General features: G+C 34.4%; 2 protein-coding genes across 13 annotated transcripts in view; both read left to right on the top strand.

Moving 5' to 3' along the window:
- The window catches only part of LOC114109112 (large ribosomal subunit protein uL18-like), a 638,969-nt gene that overhangs the window by 413,136 nt on the left and 209,487 nt on the right, over positions 1-16,346 (top strand). The gene's annotated exons all lie outside the window — the stretch shown is intronic.
- Positions 1-16,346, top strand: part of RALGAPA1 (Ral GTPase activating protein catalytic subunit alpha 1) — a 201,085-nt gene that overhangs the window by 85,642 nt on the left and 99,097 nt on the right. For 5 of the 12 annotated variants that reach the window (XM_042235688.2, XM_060401802.1, XM_060401804.1 and 2 more), the window contains 5 exons: positions 2,554-2,694; positions 10,003-11,544; positions 13,267-13,391; positions 14,311-14,527; positions 15,800-15,976. In XM_042235688.2, the coding sequence (XP_042091622.1) occupies positions 2,554-2,694; positions 10,003-11,544; positions 13,267-13,391; positions 14,311-14,527; positions 15,800-15,976 (2,202 nt within the window). The remainder of the gene's footprint in view (positions 1-2,553; positions 2,695-10,002; positions 11,545-13,266; positions 13,392-14,310; positions 14,528-15,799; positions 15,977-16,346) is intronic. The other 7 variants (XM_004017895.6, XM_060401811.1, XM_060401809.1 and 4 more) reach the window with 3 other exon arrangements.

Here is a 16,346-nt window from a genome sequence, read left to right as displayed (position 1 = left end):
CACTAAACTTAATCATTTCTATTTATAGCATTTGATTTACAGTGAGAGATGTGTGACACTTCCTTTCACTTGAACACTTAAGAGACCATTGTAGGGTAATTCACTGAAGTTGGGCCAGTTTCAGTGGCTTTACAGAGATTCTGTGATATAAGCTTTAAATGAGTAAATCCACCAAAATCTCTGTAGCTAATTCATTGTTACTTATTTTCTATAGTGTAGATTGCACAGTTGTGAGGCACTTAACAGATTTCCAGGTAAACATAAAGATAGTAGCAGATGGAGGCATGTCTTTTTGAAGAATTCATTCAGGATCATAGCACGCAAACTTATATCATAGTGATTATGGGGAAAGTTCCAAGAGAAATGCCCAAGCTCTTGCTTCAAGTTGGTGGTAGAAAAGAAAGAAGGAATTGTTATTTCCAAGAAATTACCTAACCCAAGGGAAAACATCAAGAAAGCTTATAATTCATCTGCGGAATTGAGAATTTGATTCAGTTTGGCTCTAAAAGAAATATCTCTTTTTAATCACATCTGATTATCACTGTAGATGGTATTTACCTTTTGTGTTGATAAGCAGCACTTTAGGTTTTACCTTTGTGTTTATGTCTTTGTTCTAACAAGTTCTAAGGAATGATTATCTTGAAGTCAACATAACTTTTATTTCAAATTGGATCATAAAATTGACCACTTTCACAAGAGGGAGAGGAAGCCAGCAGAAAAACATGAGTAGGTTCAGACTCTGACATTTTGTATATAGTTTCCATTTTAAAATACACTTAACCTTTAATATAATACACGGGAAGTCATACACTGAAGGCACGTTGTTACCTTTTCTTAATATATTCCAGCTTTCCACATTTTGCTACACATAAACTTATAAAAAAAGCTACTCTTAAAGAATCTGTTATTTTGCCAGCATTAATAAATTTGGGGAATAGGGACTTAGATTATTCTTTTCCAGTGGTAAACTCTATGACATACAATCTAGTTTTCAGTTAGTAATTTTTTTTTTGGTTTTCTCTTCTATATGTTCACAATGAAAACTTTAGTTTTTTTCAAATAATTTTGCTGTGCTATCCAAATACAGGTACTCAGTAAAGATTTGTTGAGCTCATATGTGCCAGGCACTGGAGATAAGAAGATACAGGTTTTGCCTTTTAAAAACTGGGAGGCATATAAAACATACAGTCCACTAAAAATAGATCGTAAGCTTTGTAAAAAAGAGGAATTCTTGTTTGTTTTGGTAACTGCTGTATTGCTAGTAAATTAACTATGTAGGAAAGTCTTCAAGCTTCACAGATGAGATGACATTTTATATATGAAGGAGTGTCAAGAAGAAAAGAAGACCAAATATATTATGAACTCATAAGGCCATGTTGTGAAAGAGCATGGAATTTTCAAGAAATGGTATAAAATTCTGTGTGGCAGTAGCATGGAATAACAGTAGGAGGAGATGAAGTTTCAGTGGATATTACGGTTGGATTGCAAAGGCCCTGATACACTTAAGGGGTTTAGGCATTGGGGAACCAGGAAAACCTAAGATTTTTGAAATGATGGTAACATTCAAATATATATGTATATGTGTATTATGTCACCATTATACTGGATTTTATGCAATCTTGTTTCTTTTAAAATATTTATACCTTCATTTATTCAAGAATCTCTAAGTGTTAAAAAGTACTTGAGAGATAAACTTGACTATTTATTTCTGAGGGTGTCAAAATTTGTCTTTAATTTTGCAAACTGGTTACTTTTCTTTTAAGAAATTGCCAAATACAACTAAATAGAAATGAAGACAATTTTTAATCTTTTAAGTTTTTATGTAATATAGTTAAGATTTGAATAAACACAAACTTATTTTTCTCAATAACTTGATTCTTCATGCTGATTCCAAATGCTATTTTCTATAAATATTTTTACTTAAAATTTTAAAATTTAGATACTGTTATCTTTAAATAAGAGATAATGATTTAATTAAGCATTCTTCTTCTGTCAAGAACAGATAGTAACCATGAGATTCAATCCTTTAGATTATGAATTACATACAATTCTCTAAAAAAGACCTGTGAGTAACTTTGAAACTTTATTAGGGAAAAGTATGAAAGTAGGAATTTGCTCTTGGAATTCAGCTTCATTAAGAAGAGTGGCTCAGAAAAATGCCCAAATATGGTACCCAAAATCTCTTGAAACTATTGATATGGGTTCTTTTCAGTGTTTCTGTTCAATGAACTTTTCAGTCTTTAGTTTTGAGAACATAGTGCCGATTAAAGTGTATGCTGTTTTTAATGCTGTACCATTGTAATTGCTAATAATGAAAAACAAATCATTTTCCTGCTTTACACCAAAAAATTTACATTTAAAATGTCATGTGTGTTCTCTGATTTCTTTTCTTACAGCTTGCCAGTATTTGCCGTGCTGAAATGTTTTAATTTAAGATTTCCTTCCTTTGTATCTTTTAGTTTTCTCTGTTGCTGCTTTTTCTATGACACAAGCCTTTCATTATAGTCACTCTTCTTTTTTCCTTCCCCACTTCTTTCTTTTCCTTTTTTAAAGCCATGAGAAGCCGATCCATTGGTGAATGTGCTCTGCCATCGGCCTATATACGCAGTGCTAAAAGTGCTCCTGTTCTGATCCATACTTCCAAACCCTTCTTGCCTGATATTGTTCTCACTCCCCTTTCTGATGAGCTGTCAGGTAGTGCCACCTCTGCTAATTTCTGCACCACCTTTTTCACTTTTTAATTCTTCTGCTTTCAAATTTTGCTTAATCAAATAAACTCTTCAAAGTTAATTTCTTTGGGGGAGGTGTGGGAAATTTGGAAAGTGGTTGAGAAATCAACATTTTGAGTTATTTGAACTCTAATGCTATCCTTGCAGTTCATTCTGGAAGTGCTAAGTTTAGTGCTGTGCCAATGACCAATATTTGGGGTTGTAAATGGCCGGGGTTTTTTTTCTGTTCATGTCTGATTTTTTTCCTTCTCAGGTGGTCAGGTGGAGTAGTAATGTGTATTTACAATTTCATCTATAATGTCATCATTTGACTGAATATATGGTAAATATTAAATAGTGCATTCTCCATCATCTATAGTAATGAAATTTAAGCTAGGGGAATCAAGTATGTAATCGAAAAGTTGCTTTGGAATAAATCTTTGTATTCGATTATAATAGTGTATAGAATTCTAATAACTAGTTTTTAAACCAAATAACAAAACCATTCTGTGAAGCCCCAATTTCTAAGGAGCCTCAGAACCTTTCCTCAGAAAGTGATCGACTTTCCACTTCTGCCTCAGGTCCTGTATCTACAGTACTGGGATGATCTCCTTTTTAATAAGGCATAATTAACATAATAAAATGCATAGTTCCTAGGTTCATTTCAATTAGATTTGAGAATTGTACATCCCTCATCATCTTTCACCCCAAACAAAAAATAGAATATTTCCATTACTGCCAAAATTCCCTAGTGACACTTTCAAGTCAGTCTCTCTCTCTCGCACGCGCACACGCACACATACACTGTCATTTCTACCACCTTAGCTTAGTTTTTTCTTAAAAAATTTTTTTTCTGTATGACTAGAATCATATAGTGCCTTGTCTTTTAGACAGAAGCAAGTTTGTTTTTAATAAACACTTGGTACTTGAACAATCCAAGGGTGAAGATTGCTGTCCTTCCACATTATCCAAAATCCCTGTATATATAACTTTACAATGAGCCCTCCACTTCTGTTATTTCACATGGGCAGATTTGATCAACCACACATAGTGTAGTCCTGTAGTACAAATTTATTTGTAAAAACCCACAAATAAGTGGACCCACACATCTTAAGGGCTTCCCTGGTGGCTTAGCGGTAAAGAATCCGCCTGCCAATGCAGGAGAGGCAGGTTCAATCTCTGGGTTGGGAAGATCCCCTGGAGAAGGAAATGGCAACCCACTCCAGTAATCTTGCCTGGGAAATCCCATGGACAGAGGAGCCTGACGGACTATATTCCATGGGGTCGCAAAAGAGTCGGATACAGCTTAGCAGCTGAGCAGCAGCACAGTTCAGAGCCCTGTTCAAGAGTCAGCTGTACTTATTATGCAAAACGTGCTGGCTTAAAGAAAGTTATTTGCGCCTTCTTGGGTGCTTTCCTATTGTTTTCTTAGGAGTGTTCCCTTCATATTGTGACCTTTGGTGAGGTTACTGATTTTTATTTTTTAACAACCTATCTTTGTACCCTTTTAGTTCCTAATGAACTGTAGGCTTATGCGAGAGAAGGTGCATTTTTATTAATAATGTTATTTCAGGTCCATGAAGGTCCCTTCCACCATCCCTAATCCTGGTAAGATTAGAGATTTTTCCCAAACCAAGAGGAGGTACATAAGGAAAAGCTGAAAAGGAAAGTGAAGTATGTTTTTCATAGTTTAATCTGTCCCACTGATATAAGTGGGCTTAGTTGAACTCATAATAAATATTTCCTGGGTGCATCATCTTAAGAACAAGAGTTGAAGTTTCTATAACTGCTTCACCAGTAAGACAGTGAAACTACCCATAGACAATCACTCTAGCTTTTGGTTAGAAGTATAATTTTCCAGAAAAATATTTACCTGATACTCTTGAATACTTACATGGCAAAAAGACAACTCCTTTTAGTTCTTTGATATTTGTTTGTTTAACATGCTATGATTTCTTTCTAAGAATGAACTGTCAGTTCTCAGTGTACCCTATTGTCATCTAGCCCTTTTTTCTCCTCTAGTATTCTGGGTTAGATGACTATTCAGTCTACATTGCTATAAATGTGATTCTATATGGTATAACTTTATATAGACAGACTAAACTAATTGAGTCACTAAATATCCTTGGAGAGTTTTTCTTAAGCGCCAGGAACTATTTCAACAGCATTGACACAGCCAGTGACATGAGTTCTTAACATCGAACTCATCTGACGTTGAACAAATGTTTCTTCCCAGACTTGTGTCTGTCTCTGGTTTTGATATAATATCCTGGGGGTTTCAGGAGATCTTACTTTATTTTTTTAAAGCTCTGCAGGTAGTGCTGGTGTCTGGGCAGGCACATTTTCCCTGTCGTGTCTCCTGTACCACCCGACTGTACTTTTACATATATGGTAGCCCAGTCTAGCAGTCTTTATTTTCCTAAAAAAAGAGAAATCAGAAATCTCAATAATTTTTCTTATGTAAATTAGCTTTCACTGCCAAAAATACTACTTTCATGATAGAAGGCACGTAAAAGAACAGCATGGTAGGCAATTGACTTTTGCAGCTGTTCTTGCTATTTTCTAGTCAAGTACTGTCTTGGTCTGAAATTGTTTACAGGCCCACTTTCTTCCCAGTTAGTTCTCAAAACTGCTAATTTGTTTGCCACATTTGATGCTGTTAAATTCTAGGCTGTCTAAGCCATGTTACATAGACTGCTAAGGTTATTAGCAGTACTTCATTATTTGAATTGAGGACTGCAGAGCAAAATGTTTTTGATCTTTCAACTTTTACTTTCTGAGTATCAGGAGAAAGAAGATGGTATGTCTCATGCCCCATCTTGTTCCTAAGATCTGCCTCATCAGGAGAAGAATTTCCTATCTAATCAAGTAGGCCCTTCTTTGCACAATCAAGGAATTTATTCCTTCTCACCAATATGTGATAGTAATTTTCTAACAATTTTTGTGCCTAGAACCAGCAGATTCTAATGTAATGCTAAGTGACACTAGAATTTTTTTCACTGAAATAATTTGTGTTAATTCTTTTAAAAATACATCTCAAGAAAAATTTGAAGCTAACTTAAACACAGTGTTATTTAATATGTTTGCAAACAAATACTAAATCTGTATAATTTTCTTATAAAAAATATATTGGTCATTTATCTATTTCCAGAATTTGAGTCAAGGAAATAATATTAAAAGGGTAAGAGTAGATGATAGTTCAGTATTTTAAATTTTAGTAGTCTCAAATTAATTATTTTGGCTTGGCTAGTTGCTTTTCAGTCTTTTCATACGATTTTAATGATGTGGATACTGCTTTGAATTACCTACAAAATGAACATCTACTCTTAAAAAGATGTTGAGTTTTTGCTAGCCTCTACTAATAATAAGGTACATTTTCACTATAGCCCAAATAGGGGAAAAAAAAATTTTTTAATTATATGAAGAACATTGTCTTTTCCTTCAGTAATTCCAAAAAAGCCTTGAGCCTCTAAATAACATCAGTTTCTAGGTATATTAATATAAATGATTTTATGAATTCAAGAGCTGTAAAAATATTGCCACTCATAGCTACTGTTTGTGATTAACTAGGAATAGAATTTAGCTTTGGTAAAAGGGATTTGGGTACTTTTTTCTGTACCTCATTTTAGAAATTATTAAAATTTTCCAGTAGTATCTTAGTATTATAAATTGTTTTTCCCCTTGAGAAACTACCTTGATATTTTACTAGTTAGCAGCTTCTAGTTTTTAATATAAAAGATGCTTCCCTTCTACCAGTATTTATTGAGCCCCTACTGTGTGACAAGAGCTATTTCAGACAGTGGGGATGTGGTCATGTTAATATAAAAAAAGAAAATCCTGAAAAATGGTACATTTCAGTGAAAAGAGGTGTTTTGTTTTTTTTTTTTTTTACATGTTACAAGCTAATATTGCACTTTCATTTACAGCTTATCTTTTCAAAATATCAAAGAAAACTTCTTTTTGAAACACAACATTCAGAAAAAAACTATGATTTAATCCAGAGATGATCTCCAACGCTTTAATGGTAAAACATCATTAAGTAAATCCAGAGATGAAACTTGACATATCAAATACTTTATAGGCTCTATAGGAAGCATTTTTTCAATGTTCACTTATTTTTTTAAGTTCATTAAAAAATTTTTTTCCTGTTCAGTCATTGGTTAGTGATTCTTTACATTGAATTAATTTAATTAGACACTTGTTCAAGGTAAAATGTAAGCAGAGTAATTAAATAGTTTTAAAGGCCGTGTCTGTTTTAACCTGTTATTACCATTATTTTCAGCAGTCCAATACAAAGTTTATCCGTTGTGTTTTTCTATATAGTTTACTAATATTTGTAGTTGACCTAAGTTTTGATTCCTAAGATTCTTAGCTTTATAAACATAAATTACTATGCTGATTTATAATATTACTAGTAATTTTTAATTATTTCATGAATACATATTATTCAGGAGGTAAGAACCTGGACTAATTTTTGCCTTCCTTCAAATCCCAGCTCTCCACCTTCTAGCTGTGTATCCTTAGGCAAGTCTTAGAGTTTCTTCATGTGTAAAATGGGGATAATACACCTAATTCATGAGGCTATTGTGAAGATTAAATGAGTTAATATACGTAAGATGCTTAGAACAGTGCATGTAGGAAGGACTATACAGTTGGTCCTTCATATCCAAGGTTGGTTGAATACAAGTAAACCTGTTGGTTTGGAGAGCCAGCTGTATTTATTGTACTTGGCCATTTTATATAAGAAACTTGAGTGTCTGTGGATTTTAGTTTCCACGGGGGCTCCTGGACACCAGTCCCCAATGAATACAGGACAGCTGTGTATGATTGAGCTGTCATTTAGACATTATCTTCAGTAAGGTTCAGGTTTATTTCTTTAAACTTTAAGCCTTGTTAGAGTCAGTTTTGCCTAATTTCAAGTGCTGATTTTGATTTCCTTTCGGCAGTTACTTTCTTCTTTGATTTTATGCGATTAGTATTAGTGTTATATGCCTGGGTAAGAACTATTTTAAAACTTAAAACTTTCAGAAAGCTTTTTTGTTGAAACTTAGATTTACTAACAGTACATTATTGTTATAAAAATATTTTCAGTTTCTTCAAAGCCCTTGCCCTCTTAGACATGAACATTTTTTATATATTAATATGTACTATCAAAAGTTTAGGGAAAAACAAGCTGAAATAATGGCTAAATTTCCTAACATGCAACATGAAGACTGGATTTGGGAGGAAATGCCTAAAAACAGAACTTCACAGTAATCTTTATTGGTTTCTTTAGAATGGAAAAAGTATGAGATTATCAATAAAGGAAACTAAACATTAACACTAATATTCAACTTTTTCCCTGAAGTTCATATATTTTCTAGTCTCATGGCATTAGATTTTAATAAGGTTTTAATATCTTGATGTTAAATTTGCAGCTAAAAAAATTCCAACTATAACATTCTTAATAATTTTTATAGAAAAGTTATATAATCTATATTCTTTGCTGAGTCCTTTTAGAATATTTTGTGGGAAGAAACTGGAGTGCATGGTGAATATAATCTCTTGGCAGAGGTTCTTCTGACCTGTTATGGGAGACAAACCAAAACTACTTCACATTTGTCAAGATGCACAAATATGCATTACTGATCTGCTACAGTATTACAATATATGCATAAAGTTTCTGCGGAAATGCTTTGTTTTTCATTTAGAATTTGTAAGAAAAGTGAAGAAGAAAGCTAACATTTTTTAAAAGTATTCTCAACTTAACGATAAAGAGTTGTTTCAACTTTAGGAGATAGTTTATATTTGACATGTATTGGGAGTCTCAGTGTATATCTTCAGGAATACAGTGCAATTTTAGTATATCACAAACTGCTCTTGATTTGAATTTAGTATAAGGTGGCTCCTTTTGGATCTCATACAAAGAAAGTGATATCAGTGAAATAGCAGAGGTACCAGCCTCTCTTCATCCCTCACATAGATCCTGAGAATATTTTGAATTACTGTCCCCATTTTATAAATGAGAAAACTTACTTCTCAGAGTCTGGAGTAAGAAAACCTAAGTTTTAGATCTTGAACCACCTCAATAAATATATCTCTGATCTTGGACAAGTAACTGTTTTCTCTGGATCTAAATCTTTTCGTTTTCATCAGTTATAGTTCTGTTACTTTTAATCTATGCATTACAAGCCTAATGAGTACCAATATCAGACTTTTTGACTCTTTGTCCCTTTTTCATGGTATTTTTCTTACTGTGTCTTAGTAAAATGCCAAGATGTTTTTGTAAACATGACGTTTTATCAGTAGTAAACGTTTTAATTTGTATATATCTCTGCAATTAAATAGTATTTCATATTGTGATTTTCAATTTTATACATATTTTTGAAAATTTATCACATAATTAGCACTTCAGGCACTAAAAACAATACAATGACATGGAACACTAAGCCTGCTTCTCAGACTTGAGAAGTGGTTTCCTCTCTTTAGGACTCAGTTTGTTCAGTCAAAATATCCATTTTGACTCTCAAATCTGTAATTTTAAAAAGAAATATAAGAAGCTGTAGGTGCAGTTTTTAGGGTTCAGTGGTTACCTAATGGAGCGGGCCAGTGTTTGGCATTGCTTCCTAGTAGATTAATGCTGTTGTGTCAGAAATGAAAAAGTATAATTTTTTTAGCAGTGTATTGATTTTATTTGATAGGGTAAATAGATTTTAATAGTGTAATAAAGTAAAATACCTCAGTAGAACAGATAACTAGTTTCCTGACAAAGAGAACTTTAGGAAGAGGATGGAGATTTCCAAGTGTAATAAGTGGTCAAATAAACAGAATTTGAAGAAAAGGTGATGTTTCTTGCCTGGTAGGGAAGGAAACAGGAATTTATGAGACCCTGTGAGTTTCTGTAGTGGGATACTAAGATGAGCTTTTTTGTGTTAAGATCTACTTTTTTCTGCCTGAAACTTTATTAGGAAAAATTGAATAACAAGTTTGAATTGCTTAAATTATTGGCACAGCTCTATCTTTAACTGCACTTCCAAATGTTTCATCACCTCACTATTTGTTCTATGCATGTTAACATTTTAAAATGTATTCTGGTAGTTTTCTAATTCATTTATACTACATGCTCTATTGGCTTGTGCCCATCATTATTTACAAACAAATGTGTAGATTTTCTTTCATTGAGCTTATAAAAAAACTCAAATTTTTTTATTTTTAAGCATATGCTTAGAAAATGGTTGAAATTAATACTTTTTTTGTATTTGTATAGTTTCTACTCTATAATTTTTCTTTCTTTCTTTCTCTTTTTTTGTAACAGATATTGATGATGCTCAAATACTTCCTCGTCCAACTAGAGTCAGACATTTTTCGCAAAGTGAAGACACTGGAAATGAAGTTTTTGGTGCTTTGAGTGAGGAGCAGCCATTGCCTCGAAGTAGCAGCACTTCTGACATCTTGGAACCATTCACTGTTGAACGAGCCAAAGGTGCAGTTCCTGTCATTGACAGTTCATCCCGTCATGCACCAAGCTTGCAGAGTTCCACAGAGGCTTCTTCAATAACTAGATCCACTGAGAGCCACATCACTGATACTCATAGTAGAGAGTCTTCTCTGGAAGTTGGTGATAGCATATATGACCATCTCTGTCACTTAATAGATCCAGTAGAACTTGCAGATTCAGCTTTTGAACAAATCCAGTACATTGACCTTGAAGGAGATGATGATCTTCTTTCCTCCCTGAAAGAATATTTTAAGGAAACCCAAGAAAGTCACAGTAAAAACGAGTTAGATAAAGATGCAGCTTCGCAGGAAGTGATCTCTGTTGCAGTAAATAAGGATGAAAGATCATCCTCAGATAAATTAGAGTACATAGACCAGGAAAATAAATCAGAAAATACCACCTCTTTTGTTGGAACTCCTGAAAATATACAATTTCAAAAAGAACCAAACTCTACTGTCTTCACAAATATTAGTGCACCCAACCAGTTAGACAGCTTTACGAAAACAAAAACTTCTGAAAAATGTAAACAACTAAACAATGATAAACAGTCATCGGAACCTAGTTCAGGTAGCCCTTGTGATAAAGAAAAGAGAAAACATCTGTATAGACAAACAGCCACAGAATTAGATGCCTGTATAGATACCACACTAGCTGAAAAGGTGAAGGGTGTGCAAATTAATGAAAAAATCACTGTCCCACATGTTTTGCATGCCAAGAAAACTACACTAAAAGCACCTGTTAACCGTAGAATGCCTCATGTTACAAGCACTAGCAAGCTTTCTCCAACTAAAAGGAGCTTGTCTGAAACAGTAACTCACAGAGCCAAAATCATGAAAATTGCTACTAAAAAGCGAAATAGTGTTCATGTTACTTTTAGACCTTCTACTGAGTCAGTTCAGTTTTATAATCCTCTGGAAAACAAAGAGGCTCCATGGAAGATGAGACTGCGGAAGCTCAGTGGCTTTAGTGGTAGTAATAGCAACATCAGCAACCCCCACACCAGCTCCAACAGTGCTGCAGAGCTAGTAAAACCTGGTGTGTACAGGCCTCTAGATACAATTAGTGCAGCATCAGCAAGCAGTGAAACAATTAAGGAAACGACAGAGATTCCCACCGCCATATTACAGAAAGAAGGAATTGCAACTAATCAGTTAGGTAGTCGTAGTACTATTAAGTCATCAAGTCACGAGGCAGGACTACCGCAGGGCTCCCTGGGTGGCGTTTATAAAACTGTTGTCCATGCTCTTTCGAAGCCGAAGGCAAATGTTTCCCCACAGAGGCAGAACAGAATGCCACCAGAGGCTCCACTGAGGGATCTGTACAGTCATGTAATGGGCTATTTTGGAAGGAAAGCTGCAGGTGAGCACTAACTGTGCAGAGCGCAAAAGGAGAAGACAGCACCAGTTTGGCTTAATGCAACTGAAGCAAGCTATAAGCAATCAAAAAGCTTTGGGATGGTCACTGCTTTCTCTCTGTTTGGTTATGCATGCGCCTTTCCCCAGCTGTATTTTTCCCAGCATAAAATGTTTATTTAAATTACTAATTTCCCTTATAAAGCATTTAGTTAAACCTCTTTGCTGCTGAACAGATAGAGAAGAGGGGATACAGGAAAATTTAATGACCTTCCAAAGACTATCTAAATCAAATGTTTTTAGTGTTTACTACATGAACTTGAAATTAAGTTTGCTGAGGAGTTGGAATACTTTCTCCCTTGCCCCCCCAATAGTTTACATTTAAAAGGATCCCAGCTCTTAATAATTGGTTTCATTTATTTTTACTGCTGATTTATTTAGTTTTATTTTTTCTTGTAGAAAATTATTTTGACATTATTTAACATAATGGAAATCAGGGTCCTACAATGAACACCAACATTTTTAGTTAATTGTTATTGAAGAGGAAATTATGTCTTAAACCTCAAGGTGTGCTTACTTTCATGTACTCCATTTCCAAATAAGCTGTAGGCTTTTTAGTTTTGCATTCATTTGTATAGAATGCAAGTCATATCCTTAAAACACTTATCATTTTTTCTGAGATTTTAGATGTACATAAAGGTTTCATGATAGCCAATCATGATTTAGATATGGAACCTCTATGGACAGATTACAGAAAGCAAGATTATGTTAACTGTTTTCTCTTATCTTGATTCAAATTTAAAATAACTGTACAGTTATAGAAAATTAACTTTCAGCAGTAAGGTAGGTTTTGATTTCGTTTGTTTAACATGGTTTTGTTAGCATGATTAACAGAACGCTGCATCTTGCACTGAGCCATTAATGCCACTTGAGGGCAGTATTTGACAGCTTAGCAAAGCCTGGCCAAGTAGTATAAAGATAATGGTATTTCACAGTGAGTTCCTGACCAGTATATTTTCTTAACCTGAAATGCTTAGAAGTTCATTAGGAATATTAACAGTGTTGATTTCCTTTGGTTGTGGAGAAATCTCCTTTTCAATAGCATAATAGTGAAATAAGTAAATATCTTACTTTCTGTCAGTTTCCCGAGTTTTTAAACGTCTGTGTTAATGTAAATCATAGTATAGTCTTAAAAAATTCATAATAACTATTTTTTTTAAAAGAACCTTTGTGAAAATCTTTTTTCTTCAAACAATAAAATTAGATTTTGTAGTGAACAGAAACAATATTATGTCAAGATCATAGAATTTTAACTTATTAATAACTTAAAATTCAGGGGATATATTCCTTGTAAATATTCTTCGGGGAAGATGGATTTCTAAATTATTAAAGCTCCAAGTAGAAGCATAGAGACAGGAAGAAAGAAAAATATACCAGTTTCTTTATAGACAATATTAACCTAACTCCCAACTAGTGCTTATCTATAAGCTTTCTTGCTGTTTAAGGTTGTACTGAAGATTGACTAACATCTGCTTAGTTAAATAAAGTAAATATCAATTTACTAATTCTTAAAATTAAATCTAAAAGGAGAAAAATTACTCTTAGATGCATGTCTGGCAAATAATTGATATGGCATAGGTAATTTGTTGTGGCTGTTGTTGTTTGTTTTAAATTTAGGAAATGTAGTTAAGTCTTTACTCACTATATATAGTTGTTTATTTGCTTTTAGTCAATAAAGAGGACATGAGCACAAAACTGCCTCCTCTTAATAGTGATATTGGCAGCAGCAATGCTAATGTTCCTGATCTGATGGATGAGTTTATAGCAGAACGACTTCGAAGTGGTAATGCCTCAGTAAGTGTTATTTTATTTATTTGTTTCTAGAGAGGAGGGTAGAAATACTAAAAGATACATACCTTTTACATATATACGTGTGCGATACATATGTGAATAATTTTATTCCAATCAGCCTTCACCCCAAATTTAGGCCTTTTTTTTTTAATTAAGATTTTTAAATTATATTTTTATAATATTCTTTATCCAAAGACATAAAACAAGCAGGCTTTTAGTTTTGACCAGAGCGAAAGACTGGTGTACCTGTTTGCTAGCTCTTTGTTTTTCATCTTTGCTCTTAGGGTGCTCTATGCCTGCTGCCAGCCCTCAGTAGGAAAGGTAACAGTAGAGGTCTTCTGGCCCAGTTCCCCCAATTTTAAATATAAATATATGTGAAATTATATAGATAAACATATGTGGAGTTGCTTTTTCACTTGGATTTCCGCTGCCTTCAAAGTCTGCAGCTCCATTTCATTTTCCTTTCTTCTTAAATTTGTCCTTATTTTGGCTGCACTGCACAGTTTGCAGGATCTTAGTTCGTCAACCAGGGATGGAATCTGGGCCCCCTGGAGTGGCAACCTGAAGTCCTAACCACTGGACCACCAGGGAATTTCCTCTTCCATTGGCCTCTGTTTTTCCGTTCGAATTTCTTAACTTAATATTCACTCCATGGATCCTTTTAGGTCTTCAGAGTCTCAGGCCCAGCACTGTTTATGATATTTGACTCTTTGATTTAGGCAGACCAACAGTGCTTCAGGCTCTGGCTCCATACAGTTAACGTAGACTCTTCAGTTAGTGTCCCCCTGCCCACCCCCACCCCCCGCCACTTCATGCCCTAAATTTCAGTATTTATTGTGATGATTATCTTGGAAATTAAAGATTTCAGATGCTTAGTGAGAATTAAAAACAATTTTTTTTAATGGTAAAATTTTTCTTTTAGACTATGACACGAAGAGGAAGTAGTCCAGGTAGCCTCGAAATTCCCAAAGACCTCCCTGATATTCTAAATAAGCAAAACCAAATGCGTCCTATTGATGACCCAGGTGTACCCTCAGAATGGACTTCTCCTGCCAGTGCAGGGAGCAGTGATCTTATCAGCTCAGATAGTCATTCGGATTCTTTCAGCGCTTTCCAGTATGATGGCCGAAAATTTGACAGCAAGTATCTTTTTACTGCTTGAGCAATATGGTTTTTTGTTAACTTGTTTTCTGTTCGAGACTGACTTAAGGATTATATAACCATCACCTTCCTCCCTAATGTTGCTTCCTATATATGTATTTTGATTTCATTTTCAGTGAAACTGTAAGGATTTTTGGGGGAGTCACTTCAAGTTGAGACTACTTTGTTTTGCCAACTAAAGGCATTAAAAAAAAAAAACTTTTATTTCATAAAACAAATGGTATCTTAAGACCAGAAACATAGAAGAGGGAAAAATTAGGATGGAGTTGGTATTAGAATAAGGGACAGTCATGCTTAGGAGAGGGACTATTTCGTGCAGTCATTTTGGGGGAGCACTGTCTAGTCATGGGGGCTTCCCTGGTGTCTCAGACAGGACAAAAATCCTTCTGCAATGCAGGAGACCTGGGTTCGATCCCTGGGTCGAGAAGATCTGGAGAAAAGAATGGCCACCCACTCTAGTATTTTTGCCTGGAGAATCCCCTGGACAGAAGAGCCAGGTGGGCTCTAGTCCCTGGGGTCGCCAAAAGTCAGACACAACTGAGTGACTAACACTTAGCATCTAGTTACGGGCAAGGCTTCAGTATGTTCAGTACAGTCACATTCAATGTTACATTACCCACAACCTTACTTGAATAATCATTTCATGTTAAAGTGACATCAGTGATGTTACTTGGTGCTATATTACTACCACATAGCTTTTCTGCTACAATCTGTATTATACTTGGTAGTCAGTGAAGGATACCAACATTTAAAAGGAGAGTCAAAATCTTGGGAACTGAGTTTATGAAGAGCTGGGAGATTCATTGGAGAATTATATTTCTTGCCCTCGTGGATTATATACTACTATAATCTTGGAGTGGAAGTGAGTTTTAAGAGAAAAATTACTTTTACCACATATGTGCCATTTTTATGATACATATCTCTGTTCTGGAGATTCTAAAACTTGAAAAGCAGTTAACCAAATTTCCATCTACCAGAAAACATGGATAAGAATAGTGATGATTGTGTTTCTGCCTTTTTATCATTATTTTTGTTAATAATCGGCTCTGAAGATCTTTAAAAATTTGTTTCTAATTATAAACTTCAAAGTGTTAATATTGTTTACACTTGCCTGAATGGTATGTAAATATGAAGTAGATTTAGGGGGGATGTTCATATTTAATTATTTTGATAAAGTAGCTCATCTCTTTTGTAAATATTTTTGTTTTGTAATCAGAACATCTGTTCACTAGCATGTCTTCTTCCTGTAGATTTTGGTTTTGGAGCTGATACTGGGAATGCATCCTCTGCTGACATGGATTCAGGTTCTGGCCATTATCAGAGTGCTGAAGAGCAAGAGGTGGCTAGTCTAACCACACTACACATTGACTCAGAAACAAGCAGTCTTAATCAACAAGCTTTCTGTACTGAAGTTGCAACGGTTACTGGTAAAGTTACTCAAGGGAATGTATTCCTTAAATGCATTTTTTAAGCCACCAAAGAACTTTTGCAGGCTTTTATTTGATAGATTTTATTTATTACTTACTACTATTTAAGTGTTATTTTTTTCCCACTCATCTTTATGTAACAATGGAGAGAGAAGAAAAAACATTATTATAAGAGTCCCTTGACCTGGAGTCCACATGGATAAGCTTTGGGGATTTCTAGGAACTCCTAATATCATATGCAAAATTTTATAGATGTTTACACCAGAGCATTTCCTGCAGCAATTTTGAAATAAATAACCGAAAAATGTTAAGGGGCACTGCACTTTATCTTTTTCATTGATTTTCAGAATTTGCCTAGATTTTTGTAGAT

The sequence above is a fragment of the Ovis aries genome, chromosome 18 (assembly GCF_016772045.2).
Source record: "Ovis aries strain OAR_USU_Benz2616 breed Rambouillet chromosome 18, ARS-UI_Ramb_v3.0, whole genome shotgun sequence".
Classification (NCBI taxonomy): domain Eukaryota; kingdom Metazoa; phylum Chordata; class Mammalia; order Artiodactyla; family Bovidae; genus Ovis; species Ovis aries.
This window is presented reverse-complemented; position numbering and strand designations above follow the sequence as displayed.